We start from the raw sequence: 18,722 nt of genomic DNA, 5'->3' as shown, positions 1-18,722 counted from the left end.
CAAGTATCGTCGATGTGAGATACATGTGGCCGTCGGTGTTGGACACTACATCCACGTCCCACAAGTGACGCGAGCTTCGACGCCCACGTCACTTGTGGGATGTGGATGTAGTGTCCGACACCGACGGCCACATGTATCTCACACCCACGATACTTGCTATTTAGGGTTTCCTCTACCACTCGGTGACCCTCGACGACCCTCGTTCCCGATAAAAAAAAGAGGAAGAAGAAGAAAAAAAGAGGAGAAGAAAGAATAGAGGAGTTCTTACTCCTCTATTCTTTCTTCTCCTCTTTTTTTTTCTTCCTCCTCTTCTTTTTTATCCTTGAAGCGTTGTCGAGGCCACCCCAAACCCTAGAGAAGCAGCGTCGAGGCCACTAATTAATATTAGTTCTACGTTTGCCACTAATATATCCATCTGTCATGCTTGAATAATAATTGCCATGTTGTAAATATTTGTAGAAACTATGGACACCCCCCGAGACGAAGTACAAGAGTTGTTGGGGGACATAATCGCACGAGGAAGTGATGCCGTCTGCTCGTTGTTTCTCAACGACACCGATGGTCTGGAAGCAGCTGGCTATGATTATGATGGCTCCGGTGACCTAATGTCGGTGCAAGAAGGAGACCGTGAGGAAGGCTCCGGTGATCCAATGCCGGTGCAAGAAGGAGACCGTGATGACGTCTTCGGTGACCGAACCGAGTCCGGCCAGGTATATATATTAGCTAAGCTTCTGCTGACTAGCTAATTGATGCATTCGTTGTTTTGGTATGTACACATATTAATTAAGTCTTTGTTCTTTTTTCTAGCCCTCCGGATCGAGCACAACTTCGGTAAAGAGACGAGGCCCGAAGAAAAAGTTGAGCTCGGATGAAAAGTTTGAGATCATAGCAATCGCGCCCGATGGCCAACCGATTGAACCCCTTCGAACAAAGAGCGCATTTGTTGCTCAGTGCAGGGTTTTGGTTAGGGACAAGATCCCGATCAGCATCCAGCAATGGTTAAAGCCGGCTACAGAAGACCCTGAGGTGTCTTATGTCAATGATATGCAGAAAAATGATCTTTGGACTGAGCTGAAGTCAAATTTCACCCTACCGCAAGAGGATGATCCGGAGAAGCCGGTTAAAGAGCAATTAATCAAGTCTTTTGCTCTTAAGATGATGGCAGAACTATTCAGGAGGTGGAAGAAAGAGCTGAATAAGTTTGTCGAAAATAAAGAGACACCAGAATTCAAGGGCAGATATGAGAAGATCAGAGATCACTGGCCCGCATTTGTGGCCCACAAGACATCGGAAAAGAGTAAGAAGATGTCGGCGACAAACAAGCAAAATGTTGCGAAGAAGAAGCATCACCATCGCACGGGGTCAGGTGGCTACTCGTAGCCCGGCCTAAGTGGGCCAAGATTGAGAATGATCTAGCTGATAAAGGGATCGAACCAGAGACAATTGACTGGCTAGACCGTTGCCGGACTTGGTTCTTCAGGGCTGGCGGAACCTTGGATCCTAATCAGGGAAGTGCATTTGGACGAACGATCAAATGGACATACCAGTCAAGAAGCTTCAGCAGTATATCGAAGCAGCACAGCAAGGGACGTTCATTCCAGACAGAGAGAACGACGAGCTCACAATGGCCCTCGGGAATCCCGACCACCCTGGACGGACACGACGCACGCCAGGCTCTATTCCGTGGAAGGTTGGGTTTCCGGACGCAGGCGGTTACAAATGCCAGGAGAGGAGGAAAAAAGTGCAGCAGACCCAAATGCAGGCGCTGCAAGCAAGGGTACAAGCGATAGAGGAACGAGAAGCAAATCGCAGCAAACGTACTGCCGAAGCCTCCCCCGAAGCTACCCCGCCATCTCAGCGCAGAAGCAGCGTGGCTTCCACCGAGCTACTTCAGCCGGAGCATGCCTTGATGGCTCCTGCCAGCTATCCCGTGGATGCTATCACGGAGTCTCAAAAATTGCCACCTTATGACGCAATGGATGAATTTGAAGGTCAAGACGGCTGTTGGCTCTGTTTATCCTACTGAACCCGGCGCAACTTTTCACTGCCGGCCGATTCCAGAAGGATATGCTAGGGTGATGGTGGATGAAATAACGGAGGGATTTGAGGACCTCCAGCTTGACCACCTTACCGGTGAAGGGGAGACTCGGCTGGGTTCTGCTCTGAAGACTCCATGCCTATGGCGGAAGGAGCTCATCAACCTTCCGAACTGGACGCCTCCGCCTCCTCCTCCTCCTCCGGCGAGTCAGGGCACTCCGCCTCCTCCACCACCTCCCCCTCCGACGAGTGACGATCAGGGCACTCGGCCGGCTCCTTCTTTGGCGCGTGGCGGCACTCCACCTCCTTCTCCGCCTCGTTAGCAAGGGCGGAAGAGACCTACCGCCGCTCTGGCTGCTCCGACGCGTCGTAGTCCTTCTCCTCCGCCTCGTAAGCAAGTAAAGAAGACAACCGCTCCGTCTGCTCTGCCGGCGTCTAGCAGTACAGCCAGAGGCGGGAGGACATACATATTCGGTCCTTCTCTGAAGACTCCAGAGAAGTTACCATACGAGAGGACCCCGGAGGAGAACGCTGAGATCGTGCGAGAAGAAGTAAGGAACTTCTTTGAAGGGGTGAAAGCAAGAAACATCCACCTCCGGAGGAGAAGGTAGATCCGGTGAAAGCGAAGCGCACTCTGGCTGCCCTGGCAAAACCACCCAAGTCTCCGCCAAAAGGAAACTATGAGCGCATTATTGGAAAGGAATTTGCCGAAGCGGAGCGGTCGGAAAGCACTGTCAGTGATCAAAGGCTGAAAGAACGACGAGCTGGGAAACAAATTGCACAGCTCGGCAAACAAGCGAAGCAATCGTGCCCCCCGCTCAAGGTGCCTAGCAACATCGGCGCTAATGATCCGAGGATGGTGCCCGGTTATAGCAATTTTGGAGTTTACCTGCCCGACGATGTACATTATGATTTCATGGAGGTGCAGATACAAAGATACAAGTACGGGAAGCCTCTCGTCAAAGATGAAAGATCTCTATCAACGATGATGCGAAGATTGCATGATTGGTACTTGAAAATCTGCAGAGAGACTGGGGGGAGGAGTACTTTGTATGTGAGAGTTAAAAAGGAGCATGACCTTGTTGGAATTGATCTGTTGCCTATTCCATTTGAGGAGTTCTTTCAGTTTTTCAATCAATTGGCCCTCGATAAAGCAACGGTCACCTGCTACTGTCTGTAAGTAGTACTACTTCTGTCATTAAGTCTCTCTATATAGCTCAGCTCTTTCATTGCATGTATTTATAATTATCCTCACTATATTATGCAGATTGAAGATCGTCGAATTGAAGAAACGACAAATCGGTGATATTGGGTTCATTAACACAAATATCATATATGCAACTCAGGTTAAATTTCATGCCGTAGATACCGAGGCCAACTTGCTACGATCGTTGGTAATAAATGAAAACAAAGATATGATACTCTTTCCTTACAACTTCAAGTGAGTGTTACTGTCTTGTGCGTATTCGGTTTCCCTTATATATTAGTCAAGGTTATAGTAATGTAACTGATGAGTTATGCATGCGTGTGCAGTTTCCACTATATTCTCTCCTAGAGATTAAGCTTGAGCAGGGACTAGTAACCGTCTTAGACTCAAGACAAAAAGATCCCCAGGACTATGCGGACATGACTCAAATGCTCGAGAAGTAAGTTAAATCGATCATTATCCACCATATAAGCAACTTTGTTCATTTCCTGATATATCAAGTAATTGTTTTCTTTGTCTGGCAGGTTTTGGAAAAAATTCACCAAAAAAGCTCCGGGACTCCCGAAGAAGCTACAATTTAGACACCCGGAAGTAAGTACTATAGTAGCATGTTCCGCGCATCTCCTATCGATTGAAGCGCTAGTTTCATCAATACCATTTGGCATTCTTGCTTATCAGTTTGATTAACCTCTATTTCTTGTAAAGTGATTGTGGCAGGAACAAGGGAATGATTTCTGTGGATACTACGTTTGCGAGTCCATCCGCCACACGACCTATGAGCGGGGCTACTCTGACGAATAATATGAAGTGCGTAAATAACAACATTCACAATTTTATTTTATTACCATCATTTGTGTTGAGTTTCATTCATTCATATATATATATATATATATATATATATATATATATATATATATATATATATATATATATATATATATATATATATATATATGTATTGACCCCCTTATTCAAATTAGATGTTTCGGAAGCGGGATGAACTCCTAGCACCAGCTCGCATGCGAGCAATTCAAGAGGAATTGGCGGCATTCTTTCTTGACCACGTGATCGCTGAAGACGGAGAATACTATGTGGACCATGAGTCCGTACGTTAGGAGATTATATTTGTAAGAGATAATTATTGTATATATGTAGCCGGTAGTGTCGGATAGATATACGAGAACTTGTTGTTCGACCAATCTCTCGGAGAAGGAGAGATGGTCGATATCACTTCTCTCTGTATGCATATATGTTCATGACGATCTTCTGTTTCCTTCGTTTGCTTACTATCTAGCTAGCGTGTCTAGTCCTCTCTACATGTATGTATAGTACGTAGCGTCGACCAAGCACGGACATAAGAGAGTACACTTCTCTCTATTAATTATAGCTAGCTAACACAATATATGAAACACCTAAATTAACCCCCAAAACCCCCAACGCCCCCCCTTTCAAAAAAAAAACAAAAACCCCAGCCACAGAAATACTGACGCGTGGATGCCTATAGGTCCCGGTTGGTGCCACCAACCGGGACCAAAGGCCCTCCTGCATGAGCTCCACGCACAGGCCATGTGGAGGCCCATCTGTCCCGATTCTGAATTGAACCGAGACTAAAGGGATAGGGCATTAGTACCGACCCTTTAGTCCCGGTTCAGGAACCGGGACAAAAGGCCCTTACGAACCGGGACAACAGGCCCTTTTTCTACTAGTGTCTTAATTTCAGTAGGAATAACATGATTGATATTATTTATGGTATGTTTGACAATTTAGCAGATCTGAAATGGTACATATGAAAACATTCATTGCATGCACCTCTTTAGTGTAAGAAGCATGATATAGAACTCTGATGTTGTGACAATAGAGTTTCAACGTACTTCCACTCCTGTGTGCCTTAGTAATCTCTCTTTGACCGAAAACAATCATTAAAAAATCGAACTGGTTATATTTCCTTCATTTCTGACATGTGGGTGAGAAGTGGCTCAGCTGGTATGTGTCAGTATTTTCCTTTGGGTAGCACACATTTTTCCTATTGGTATCATGTTGCATGGCTCTGAGATTTATAAATATCTCCCTTTTCTCTTGGCTCTTTTTTTGGAAACTGACACCCCATTATTTTGATGTTGAATTTAAATTGCAAATATGTAGTTCCCTACAAATGAAACTAATATATATTGTTTCACTTTCATCATCTAATGGTTTATTATGGTTTGCAGGGAATCCATCGGTTTATTATGTCTACAGAGTTCATAAATCATGTAAATCATTTTTACCTACTTCTAGCAGCTCCAATTGTCTTATTTTTTATGTTGCCAAAGGCCAACACGTGTGTTTTTATCAAGTTTCATAGTGTATTCATTTCGTAACCCTACAATTTTGTCAAGCCCTACATCTTCTCCTCTTTTGCATGCTATTTAACGGTCAAATTCCTAGAAGTTTTGTTGAAGAAACTATGAACATTAAATATTTTCAAAAGGGAATAAATGCATATATAAATTTATGAAATGTATACATTCTAAGGAAAAGTTTGACGAAAGGCTAATTATTTACTACAGATGGAAAAACATAATCTTTTCAGCTAATATTTATGGACATTTTTTTACATACATGGGCACAATCAATAATATGTTACTTTGATATCTGATGTTAGTAACATAATTGTTCACAAAAAATTATAAAGTTACGAGGTTATGAAACAGTTTTCCATGAAATTCTTTGTTACTATAAATGTGAATGTATATATTAATAGTGAAATTTAGAGAAGTTTACCAGCATGTTTTATATGTGTCATCATTTAATACAAGATGTCACATCAAAATTATACTATTCTACTGTTCGAGTATCAAATTTGCCGACCATTCATGAAAACTATTCAGCGAAAAGAACATAAAAGTGTTCCACTATCTGGATAATTTGTTGTTTAAACATATTTTAAATAGATACTACATGTATAAAAGGTCACACCATATGCGTATGAAAAATAAGCAGCATGTTTGGACAAGATACATCCTTCCCAAATGAGACCAACAAACATACGATTAGGGCATTAGTTCACCCATGATTGTATCTTCATATATTGAATTTTGAGCAATATAATGTGATTAGATGTAACTGAAAAAACATTTTAATTTCATGGCATTAGACAATGATTTCATCCAATTTATATGCATAACTTCTTCTGTAAATCTCCATGTTTCTAAATGTATATGCTTAAAAAATATCTCAATTATAGGGGTTCTTAATAGAAAATCATATTTGTTCATAATATAGATTGAAAGAAAATATTAGATAACCGTCCCAGGCGAATGCACGGGTTGACGACTAGTTTATTTTAATTTGTCGCAAAAGGGCTTTCTAGTTCACTTATGCATGAAGAAGAAATTGGTGACATAGAGAGGGGGGGGGGGTATCGTAGTAGAGACGCAGACACTCATACATATGCACATGCACTGGCCGCTATGAACGCACACACTCTCACACCCATCCATATGAGCACCTCCGTGACTAGCCTTCACCTTAACACGTTTTGGCACGGGCTACTAAGCGACTCATTTAATATATCATCGTCTTTGGGATTGAGGTTGCTTTGAGGGTGGTCTACCTAGCCGCATGGAGGACCGTCAGGGTTCTCGCCGCCACTGTCCATGATGTTTTCGTTGCCGTTGGCGCCATCATCTGGTATTGTCGATGTTGTTGGTTCCATCATTGTATTTGGAACGTGGTGTGTCGACCATGTAAACGCCATAGGTCTTGGTCGCCGTCCAATTGTCCAATGGAGTGGTGGCTGTTGGCAGGCTGTCCGCAGACTCGACGAGCTCCTCATCCATGTCCTTGGTCTGGTCCACGGTGCCTTCTAGGATGTCAGTTAGGTCTTCGATGTTGGAAACAAGATGGGCGGTGGGTGGGTCAAAACATCAACTTTTCCTGGGGACTCCCAGATCCAATCGTACAACGAGATCGGGTTGTCCAATGTCGCAGGCTTCTGGAACCGATCTAACAGTTAGTCTAGAACGAGATTTCCATGTTCCGCCTAATCATAGTGTGACACCGGAAAAAGGGAGAGTGGGCTCGAGATCGGATCTAACATCGACCTCGGAACAGATTCTGTGCCAACCTCCTGTGTAGGATCCAAAGTCAGGGCCAGGGGAAGCGCCCAAAAGGTTAGATCCGACTTCAGTCTCAAGTTTTTCACATGGCATCCACTACTGGGAAAAGCCTATAGGTGACATGTCACCCACCACTGCTACTTTTCCAAAAGAACAGTGGCGGGCATCTGGTCAAGCCCCTCACAGTTACAAGCATGCCTGTGGCGGGCACTGGCCAGCAACCTGCCACAGCTAGGCTCTTCCAAATATGCCCTCCGGATGGAAACTGTAGTGGCGGGCACTGACCTATAGTGCCCGCCAGTAGCTTGTCAGTAAGCAGTGGCGGGCACTATCAGGCGCCCGCCACAACTATATTTTGGCAAGCGCGCCAAAAAATCAAAATTTTGAAAATGTTTGTTGTGGCGGGTGTGTGTGCTTGCCCACCATTGCTCTCGATGGACACTTCCCCTTCCGCACCCGCCCAGCAACCGTCCACAAACTTTTCATTTCCACCATTTCGTCTTTCACTCGGCCATTTCCTATCCCTTGCCCCCTTCCGTGCCGTCATGTGCCTCGACCGCCGCTACCATCCCTCCGACCAGCCGTCGGCACCTTCCACGTGTTTGATGCCGCGAGCACCACCGGATTTGCTCGCCACTGAATTTTCCGCCTTGACCGCTGCCGCACCATTCTGCTCCTCGACCGCACGCAGCCCCGTCCTCCGCCTCGATCGCCACCTCGACCACCGCCGATGTCCTCTGCCTCGACCACCATCACATCCGTGGCCGGAAAAGCGGCCAATATCTCCGTGACTAAATTACACTCTAGGGTTTAGAATTTGCATCTTATTAATTTCTAGATTAACTAATTGTAAAACATATAAGAGAGCGTGCAGCACAACGGTAGGAGCAGTACTAGATAAATGAAATAGCTCTTTTTCGTACCGGTAGGTGTCCGAAAATTTGGAACATTGCTAAATATGACAAGTGGCAATGATGTTTGAATTTGTTACATACGAGAAGTGCATGGGCTTCATGTTACTCACAGGGATTTGAAAAAGAGTGACAAAGTTTTTGCGAAATGTTGATTCATTTCCGTTTTGCCAAATTTCTGTCATTCCATATGTCACTTTGTAAGCATAGTGCGTGCCGAATTTCATTTGGTATGACAATATTGTCTAATTTTTTACATGTACAAGTGCATAGACTTTGAATATGACTGCCAACATTTTGCTGAAACGTTGATTAACTTCCGTTTCATCAAATTTCTGGTACTTAAAATATGTTCAATATTAAGCAAAGGTCATGCCAAATTTTCTCAAACCCTTCTTAGTCACTTCCTCCCCTAAAAATTACAATTAATAAGTGCTTCATAATGGTTACTAGTGGAATGCCCGTGCTTTGCTACGGACAACCATGCATATAAAGGAATCAAAGAAATGATTAAGGTTGTCTCCAAAGATGATGTTTCGATGTCCATCCCTTCTCCAGAGAAGTGTTGGAAATATGCCCTAGAGGCAATAATAAAATGGTTATTATTATATTTCCTTGTTCATGATAATTGTCTATTGTTCATGCTATAATTGTGTTATCCGATCCGGAAATCGTAATACATGTGTGAATACATAGACCACAACATGTCCCTAGTGAGCCTCTAGTTGACTAGCTCGTTGATCAATAGATGGTTATGGTTTCCTGACCATGGACATTGGATGTCATTGATAACGGGATCACATCATTAGGAGAATGATGTGATGGACAAGACCCAATCCTAAGCATAGCACAAGATCGTGTAGTTCGTCTACTAAAGCTTTTCTAATGTCAAGTATCTTTTCCTTAGACCATGAGATTGTGCAACTCCCGGATACCGTAGGAATGCTTTGGGTGTGCCAAACGTCACAACGTAACTGGGTGTCTATAAAGGTGCACTACGGGTATCTCCGAAAGTATCTGTTGGGTTGGCACGAATCAAGACTGGGATTTGTCACTCCGTATGACGGAGAGGTATCTCTGGGCCCACTCGGAAAGACATCATCGTAATGAGCTCAATGTGACTAAGGGGTTCGTCACGGGATGGTGTGTTACGGAACGAGTAAAGAGACTTGTCGTAACAAGATTGAACAAGGTATCGATATACCGATGATTGAATCTCGGGCAAGTGCTATACCGGTAGACAAAGGGAATTGTATACGGCATTCATTGAATCCTCGATCATCGTGGAACATGTGGGAGCCAACATGGGTATCCAGATCCCGCTGTTGGTTATTGGCTGGAGAGATGTCTCGGTCATGTCTGCATGATTCCCGAACCCATAGGGTCTACACACTTAAGGTTCGATGACGCTAGGGTTATAGGGAAAGTTTGTACGTGGTTACCGAATGTTGTTCGGAGTCCCGGATGAGATCTTGGACGTAACTTGGAGTTCCGGAATGGTCCGGAGACAAATATTTATATATGGGAAGTCCTTATTCGGTCGCCGGAAGTGTTCAGGGGTTTATCGGTATTATACTTGGACCACCAAAAGGGTTCCGGGGGTCCACCTGCCCCGAGGGCCCTATGGGCTGAATATGGAGGGGGAACCAGCCCCTAGGTGGGCTGGGTGCCAAACCACCTAGGGCCCATGCGCCTAGGTTTTGGGGGAACCCTAAAGGGGGCGCCCCCCTTGGCTTGGGGGGCAAGCCCCCCCCCCTTGGCCGTCGCCCCCCTCTAGATCCATCTGGAGGGGGCCGGACCCCTCTCCCTTGCCCCTATAAATAGAGGGGAGGTGGGAGGGCAGCCACACCACATTCATGGCGCAGCCCTCCCCCTCCCTAACACCTCCTCCTCCTCCCGCGACACTTGGTGAAGCCCTGTAGGAGTACCACGCTGCTCCAACACCACCATGCCGTCGTGCTGCTGCTGGATGGATTCTTCCCCAACCTCTCCCTCTCTCCTTGCTGGATCAAGGCGTGGGAGACGTCATCGAGCTGCACGTGTGTTGAATGGGGAGGCGTCGTTGTTCGACGCTTGGATTGGAATCTACCGCGATCTGAATCGCCACAAGTATGACTCCCTCATCCGCGTTCTTGTAACGCTTCCGTTTCGCGATCTTCAAGGGTATGAAGATGCACTCCCCTCTCTCTCTCGTTGCTAGTTTCTCCATATATTGATCTTGGTGATGAGTAGAAAATTTTAAATTGCTGCAACGATCCCCAACAAGAAGCTCCTCAACCCATGCACACTACTAACAATATCTGCTCTATTACATTCTATCTCTCTTGCATTATCAACAGTGCACCCATCGGCTAGCCCGCTTGAGATTAAAACGAGTATCAAACAGTAAAGTTTCAAACAATATGAGCATTGTCCTAACCAGCCCATAGATATTTCACTGGTTTTAGAATCTTTCCCTCACGTACTATATTTTGAGAACTTTGACTACTATATCTCACAACACTTCCACAGTAACTCACCAGCTAGAACTTCGACTACTATATCTTATAATACTTCACTAGTTTCAAACAATGAGTATTTCCCTAACCAGCCCAGAACTTCGACTGCTATAACTCACAATACTTCCACAGTAACTAACCATCCTCCATCACCGCAAAATAAACGAAATTGGAGTAGATCAAACAAGGGAAAAGGATAAATCTGTACCACGATCATGCAGCATCACCACTAAAAAAGAGTGTTTTTTCTACTATCGAATGTACCACAGCTGAGTTTACAAAACCGAAAAATCTATATCAAATATGATCCATTTTTTTTAAAATTTTGTAACACAAAGTATGATCAAATGTTTGATGTTATTGCAAAATTTCATCCACAGAGAAAATTCGCGGACCTCTCGACCCAAAAAGAAATCATGTACTCAGAAATGCAGAAAACATTGACGAGTGATTTTGTTGTTTTTGGTGTGAGCACCTCGAATGTTAGCTGTGGCTGAAATTTTGCAAGTGTCTAAAACATTTGATCATGTTTGATCTGGCCTAAGGACAGATATCATTTTATAACTTTTGCAGTTTATTCCTGTATGAAACAACTATTAGGACATGTAGCAGAGCACGTTAAGATGCCTTTCTGTCTTCACACACGAACCCATTATGAGCTAAAAAAGCTCGTAATAATTCCTAAGACCAGAGTAAACGAATCAAAACAACGACAAAGAAGCAAATTTTATCTAATTTCTATACCCAAGCGTTTGAGTTCTCTAACATTTTGGCTTCCTCCAATGTAGAAGCACTTCCTGTAAATTTTTTGCATACATCTTATTTTGATATAAGGGTCTTTTACATCTGTGTCCCTAACTCGAACCCACTACTCACATTTGCCCCTAATTCAAAAGCCTGCTCAAAAATGCCCCTCCGCTGTTAGGTGCATCCTATCTCGGCAAAACTATACGTTAAGCCTTCTCAAAAGTAAAGGCCTATCTTATTTCTTCATTGGAGGGTTCGGATGGGCATCGTTGTTCTTTCCCAAAAAGATAAAAGTTTAGGAGGTAATGGATGGACATTGGAAGAAAAAATGATCCCAAAATTCCTTCACGAATTCCCAACCATAGTTATTTTATTTTAGTGTAATTTGCAAGAAGCATAGCCATGGAAATATGTTGTATTTTTATCTCCTTTAGTGCAGATGTGACTTTTGCTTTGTTGTTTCCAATAGGAAATACTTCTGTAATTGTTGGTAGAAGGGTTTGCATCACAACTCACCTAAGAGCTAATTTTTGATAGGATAGTAACCTTATTTCCTCAATTTAGTCTATTGCGCGCAAGCTTGTGGGGGCAGGAGGGAGTTATTTGCCATCCTTTCAGCACAAGATGTGGCCGCTTGATGGCGGCAATTATAGCAGGCATGATGTTTGAATGGTGATGGGCCAAATTTTAGGCTGTTGGATTGTTGAGGATTGATGGTTCCAAGCGTTTCATAGCGGGAAGGAGGGCGGTACTAGAGTCAAGCATGACTAGTGGGATATGGTCAAAAACAAACCTAGTTGTGGTAGTAATGATTGAAAATTGGATTTTTAATCCAAAAATCCTTTACAATGTTTGAAACATATTTATTTATTTTGGCGTAATTTGCAAGAAGCATAGGCAGGAAATATTTTGTGTTTTTGCCTCCATCAGTGTCACAATTAAGTTCTTCTTCGTTTATTCTTGTAGACTTCATTTCTCTTGTTCGTTCAAGGGTTTGGTTGACAACCCGCCATGATTGGATATTAGGTCTAGGATGGAGATCACCACTTTGCTGCTATTCTTCAAGGCATTTGTACGCCGAGGGGGGGGGGTATGGCCATCTTTCAAGCGGAAGGAGCGGCCAATTGATGGCAACATTTAGGGTAGGTGCGATGTTTCAAAGATGATGGACCGAATTCCAGTCCATTTGGATTGTGTCCCATGAGTTAAGTGAAGGGTTCCAACCTTTTCAAATCTGAAAACCATGGGAAGGAGGGCGGTCGTAGTGTGTCGGTAAGAAGTTCAAATTTCTAATATTTTTCATGTGGGAAGAATTCAATCCCTAGCTCAGTCAAACTTATTTTACATTAGCTTAATCTGCGAGAACAATAGTATGCATGGAAAATATCTTGTCCTTTTGTCCCTTCCGGTGGAAACCTTGACGTTTCTTCGTTGTTTCCGATAATAACATGGTCAAGAGCTAATTCATGATTTCATAGGAACCTAATTTCCTCAAATTGGACATAACCACTTTGCAGTTATTCTCACTGTTGTTTGCCCGGGAGGTGGGTGGGTGAGGATATGCACCATCTATTGTGTGCAAGTCATGTAGAGCAGACACGAAACTTGAATGATGATGGGCCAAGTCAGAGGCCATTGGATTATTCGGCCGCCGCACGAGTGAATGGATCAAGTGTTTTCAAAGCAAAGAAGCGCGCGAAAGGGGGCACGGTGAAGTTAGAGAAGTAATAGTTGAAATATGGGGAAAAATATCCCAAATGTCGTTTACAAGATCACTAAAGCCATAGTACATAAACTCATTTTTTTGTGAAAACATAGAACATAAACTTTACACTGATTACGTTAATGTAAGCCATATCTTTCTGCAAAAAAACGTAATAAGCCATATCTGCCATGTACCATGAAATCTGTTTACCAAATCTAGCTAGCCCACACACTGTAGCATCATATATATCAATGTTGGGGATATGGCTTATCGGGAACTTATCGGTCGACCCATGATAAGGGGTAAATGGGCTAGTTTATCGGCATATCGGCCGATTTATCGCCATATCGGCTGATTTATCGGCCGATTTATCTTATCGGTCTGACAGCGGTAAGCGATAAATCGGCCGATTTATCGGCATATCGGAAGATATCTTGAACAGTGATATATATGTAAATCTTGTATCAACATCAACAACTTTCTGGAAAAAACATGGCTTACTCCATCTGTAGTTTCTTCGTTCAAGCTTACAATCACGTTTTTGTGTCAAGGAATTATTATGATCGCATCAAGTTTCAGGCTTTTCAGCTTAGGAATTAATTACTCCGATGTGGTACTCACTCGGCCTGAATCCTGGCGGCGCACCCCGGAATCCCCCTGCAAACCGCAGAAAAAGGCACGCGCTTGCAACAAAAGGAGAAAGGTCCTCTCGCCGTTACACTCGACTGTATCCCTCTCGCAGTCTGGCTCCTCCTCCTCCTCACCCCATCGCCGAGACGCCCCACGCTCCCACAGATTCACCACCACCACCACCTCTCCTCCTCCTCCGCGACCTGGTAAGCTCACCCTCCGAAGCATCTCGCCGTCGTGAAGAACACATGTTCCTCGCAGGTCTCTCGTCGTTAACGATACTGTCCCGGCCGGCCGGGTTCTCCCGTCCCCTCCCTCCCTTTCTCGAATTTTTTGTCTTTGGCGGAGGGGATGCTTCAGATCTGCGGGGTCCTCCTCTTCGTAATCGCTGGTTGGGCCCTGCTGGCTTTTGGTTGGTTCTTGCTGCTCTCCGTTTTGTTCTTTAGGTTTCCTGATTTGGGTTTTCGCTCCCAGTAACCAGCTTGCTTTGATCCAAGATGGTGCTATTTTTAATATCTGGATTCTGGGTTCGGTGATCTAGGCAGTCCGCCATATCTCAGTTCATGTCCCCACCTCTTCTCCCAGCCATCTCGCTCAGATCTCATTTCTTCCTCTAGTTTTGTTTGAGCTGCAAGTTCTTTCTTGTCAGGTTAGGGAAATCTTGCACATGTGTTCATCTCGGTGTGATTTGTTTCCTTCAATTTTTATCGTGGTCCCTGGGTTTTATATTTCCATACCTTTGATATATATACTCCTTTATGGTGATCTTGCCATATATATTGGCAATTTATTATCTCGAAATAAATGGTGATTAACTGGATTTTTTTCATAGTGTAGGAAAGCACTTTCATACTGGAGTATTAATATAAGTCGCCATGAAATTCTGAATATGCTATTTCAATCCTTCAACTGTGTTGATTAAGCAAATAATTTTACCACACAGGGTAATATATCATTGTTCCTAAGACAGGTGGACATACAACTTGCATGGTCGGTCCTGGATCGGAAGGATCAAGGATGGAAGAGTACAGTGAGGACAGATGTTGGGAGGACCTAGCACGAGGTTCTCTTGGCATCATCTTCTGCAAACTGTCCCTTCAGGAGATCCTCACTGTGGTTCCGGGGATTTGTAAACCCTGGAGCCGGGTGGTTTCAGGGCCCGACTGCTGGCAGGACATCGACATTCAGGAGTGGAGCCAGCAGAGCGAGCCTGACAAGATCACCAGCATGGTTCATATGCTCCTCTCTCGTAGCGCTGGCTCGTGCCATCGCCTTAGCGTGTCCAGGCTTCCCAACGACTCATTGTTCGCCTTCATCGCGGACCAGTAAGTAGTCTTCTTTAGTCAAAATCATTTTTATTTTGGTGATCCTTTCCTCATGAGATTTGATAACCTAGATGGGAACAATGTCTGTTTTTCCTATTATTGTTGTTAGTGGCGAACCATTAGCCCATGGAAATGTGCATATTGCTGGAGTAGTTCTTCAGATTGTGTATCATCCTTGCAAAATGCATACGGACTTTCATTGGACAAAAATGGTTTAGATTGCCACAGGTGTAGTGGCAGGGGAAATATGATGGTTGTGTAAATGCATTATATAGGAGCTGGATCACTGAGGCAGTTAGGGAGGAGGGGGGTGACGGTGACGGGAAGGATGGGCGGGAACTAAGAAGGTGGCGGCCACGGTAGACGGAAGGGCGTGAGGGGGTAGTAGAGTTTTAGCGCCGACAGTAAGAAAATGGACCGCGAAGATGGGCTGGAGAACACAATCTCACAGTCTCAGTGTCCAAATGTGTGAGAAACACCGGGCATGAATGTTAATACGTATATTGATTAGTGAGACATGTGCTAATGAACATAAAGAAGTACGTTATGTGTAACATAATTGATTCCATAATTACTTGCCTTGCTGTTGTATTTGTCTTTACTCTTTACACAATAAGGTCATCTATTATCGTTGAATCCAATCATTTATAAACAATTGTGCATATATTTTGGCAATTATTTTTGTAAATGCTTGTAAATTATTCATTCAATTGCATAAATACAAATGGGGTAGTATCATTCCAGTGTGTTAATCTATAAATACATGGTTATAGATGGTCAATTGAAGTTTTTTTTCGAAAATTACCAGATCTATTGTAAAGATTCACCGGAACTACAAAACACCTCAAACGTCATAAAATTACTTCGAGGTACAGGGACCATTGAAGTTACTAGCACAATCATGCTCCTCTGGCTTAATCTGTTTCCTAATAGTGGGAAATGTTGTGAACATGGTACCAGATCCAGCACATCTGGGTAGAAGAACATGTTCAAAATGGTATTACCAACCATTTCCTCAACTAACAATGCCCCAGAACTTTCCTGGCTATCATTTATTTTCTTATTACGAGGATGTTACAAATTGAATTCATAGGCGTGCTCCTGTTGCTTTGCTTCTGAACTTTGTAATGGGATTGTTCCTGGTGATGTCTTTTGCTTGTGCTTCGCCCTAGGGGTGACAATTTCCCTCTGAGATTTGTTCCTTCCTTTATTGTTGTTGCGATCGAGTCATGTCATAGTTGTTTAGTAGTAGTAGCTGGGCATGTTTTTTAGATGTCGCAAGAACTGGTGCTTGTAGCTCGCTTATTGCTTGCCCTTAATGGAAATCGGATGCAGAAACCGTTCTTTGCTAAAAAAAGGCGATGTTAATAGCTAATTGAGTACGTTGTGTCCATTTTGAATTTGTTTTGGTCACGACCCTACTAGAACAAGGGTTATGCATCATATCAATAGTACTTTGTTTACCGATGACCCTATCCACAATATTTTGATAAAACTTACTTACCCTACCGTGTTTTCTTTTGCAAGTGCACAATCCCTCAAGACTTTGGAGATTTCAAGGAGCGAGATCAGCGACGGCATAGTGGAAGATGTCGCACAAAGACTGACTAAAGTTACATTCCTGGATGTAAGCGGCTGCACCAAAATTGGCGCTCGTGCTCTGGAGGCATTTGGTAAGAACTGCAAATCCCTCGTCAGACTTCGGCGAGTCATGCACCCAATGGATGTCGCAGGGAAGGTGTCCCACAATGACGAGGCCCGTGCCATTGCGTACAACATGCCAAAGCTCTGCCACCTCGACATAGGATACATGCTGATTGGGACTACGGATGTCGTCGAGATCGCCTCGCAGTGCCAAGACCTCAAATTCTTAGATTTGCGTGGCTGCTGGGACGTTGATGATAAGATTTTGCAAGAGAAGTATCCTGGGCTGAAAATCCTCGGCCCCCGCGTAAATGATTGCTATGAGAACAGCTTCTGGGATGAGTGCTCTGATGATGACTCCATCTATTCATGGGAAGAGTTCACGGATGATGACTACGTCATCGAGAGTGACGACGAGGCCATATGGGACGACGATCACTCTTTCGAAGGACTAGAAGTTAGGTTCTATGGTGGTGTATTCGGCGAAGGCTTCGCTGGTTTTGACTGGCCAGAATCTCCATGAGTGCCTGCTTGCTCCTGCTCCTCTTTATATGTTTCAACTATGAAGCATCTTCTTCCATGTTATGTGCTTCTAATTGTCAAATTGTGTGATCATTACCTTGCAGATATTGTCTGGTTGTTGAGTAAACTTGTGTGGGTGTAAAAACATGGTTCTTAAACATAAAGCAACAAATCAATATTATGACTGTTGAGAAAAATGTTACATGTGGTTTTCTGTTTCTTTTCGGAAGTTCTAGATTAACCATTGGTGAAAATTATGGTTGGAAAATTCAGTATGTCCCACTGGTGGTCATGCAGGCATGGGATGAAGCGTCTTTGAATGTGCAGGGGAATGGGATACTGGGGAAGCTTCGTATGATGCATTAAGCTTACATAACTAGGATTGATGAGTAGTTAAAAACTTGAAAAAGAAGCTTAAATAGGTACAGAAACAGCTCGCACATGTGATGAAAGGGCCTATGACTAATAATGAAAGCGACATGAAAAGAAAGGAACTAGCAGACTTGATTGAACACCTACCTGGAACTGCATAGGCTCCAACGAGCTATGGTAGACTGGTGACGTAACGGCTACGGCAATTCAAAAAGAATCCAACAATTTGCTTTGGCCAGAAATAACGTGACCTGATGAAATGGCTTAAAGATGACCAGGGGGGTAGCGGGCTGGAAGGTGCGGACATGTCAAACCCGATGATCGAAAATTATTTTGCTCACTCTTTCTTTTCCAAAGTTGACAATACAGATCTTGGATTTCTTGAAAAAATTCTTCCGAGAGTTTATAAATAAATGAATGAACAACTGCTTCCTTTACGGACGATGAAGTGAAGCACACTATTTTCAGTATCATCGGTATCGAGGCCCATGGCCCCGAAGGTTTGCGTGCAATTTTCTAGGAAAAAAAACTAGGATGTGCAGGAGGCGCTAAACTCGAGGCAAATAACGGAGGGGTGTAATGAAACGATAGTAGTCTTAATTCCAAAGATGCTTGCTAAAAACCTGAAGATAATTTTACCAGAGATTATTTCACCAACCAAAAGTGCCTTTATCCGAGACTTATAACAGATAATGTGCTTATTGCCTAAGAGTGCATTCACAAGATAAAAAAATAAGAGAAGTGGGAAGACAGATTTATGTGCAGACAAGCTGGATATGCGCAAGGCATACGATAGTGTAGTGGGCTTTCTTGAGGAATATTATGTTAAGGTTGGGAGTCCAGGAGAATAAGGTATTTTTTATGATGGCGTCGGTATAATATAGTATAAAGTATCAGGTACCTTAAAAAAGAATAAAGTATCAGGTATAATTCTCAACTTCCAACCTACCAGGGGCTCAAGACAAGGGCATCCATTGCCTCCTTATTTATTTTAATTGTGCACACAAGGGCTTTCTAGTTCACT

General features: G+C 43.6%; 1 protein-coding gene across 1 annotated transcript; it reads left to right on the top strand.

Annotated features, from left to right (window-relative positions):
- The first annotated feature begins 13,935 nt into the window (after positions 1 to 13,935).
- LOC119273505 (F-box protein FBW2-like) lies at positions 13,936 to 17,485 on the top strand. The gene is made up of 3 exons (XM_037554651.1): positions 13,936 to 14,041; positions 14,806 to 15,160; positions 16,688 to 17,485. The coding sequence occupies exons 2-3, from the start codon at positions 14,823 to 14,825 to the stop codon at positions 17,325 to 17,327; spliced, it is 978 nt and encodes a 325-aa protein (XP_037410548.1). The 5' UTR covers positions 13,936 to 14,041; positions 14,806 to 14,822; the 3' UTR covers positions 17,328 to 17,485.
- The last annotated feature ends 1,237 nt before the right edge of the window (positions 17,486 to 18,722 follow it).

This window comes from Triticum dicoccoides, chromosome 3A, assembly GCF_002162155.2.
Source record: "Triticum dicoccoides isolate Atlit2015 ecotype Zavitan chromosome 3A, WEW_v2.0, whole genome shotgun sequence".
Classification (NCBI taxonomy): Eukaryota; Viridiplantae; Streptophyta; class Magnoliopsida; order Poales; family Poaceae; genus Triticum; species Triticum dicoccoides.
The sequence above is the reverse complement of the archived record's forward strand: the minus strand, read 5'-3'. Positions and strand labels throughout refer to the sequence as shown.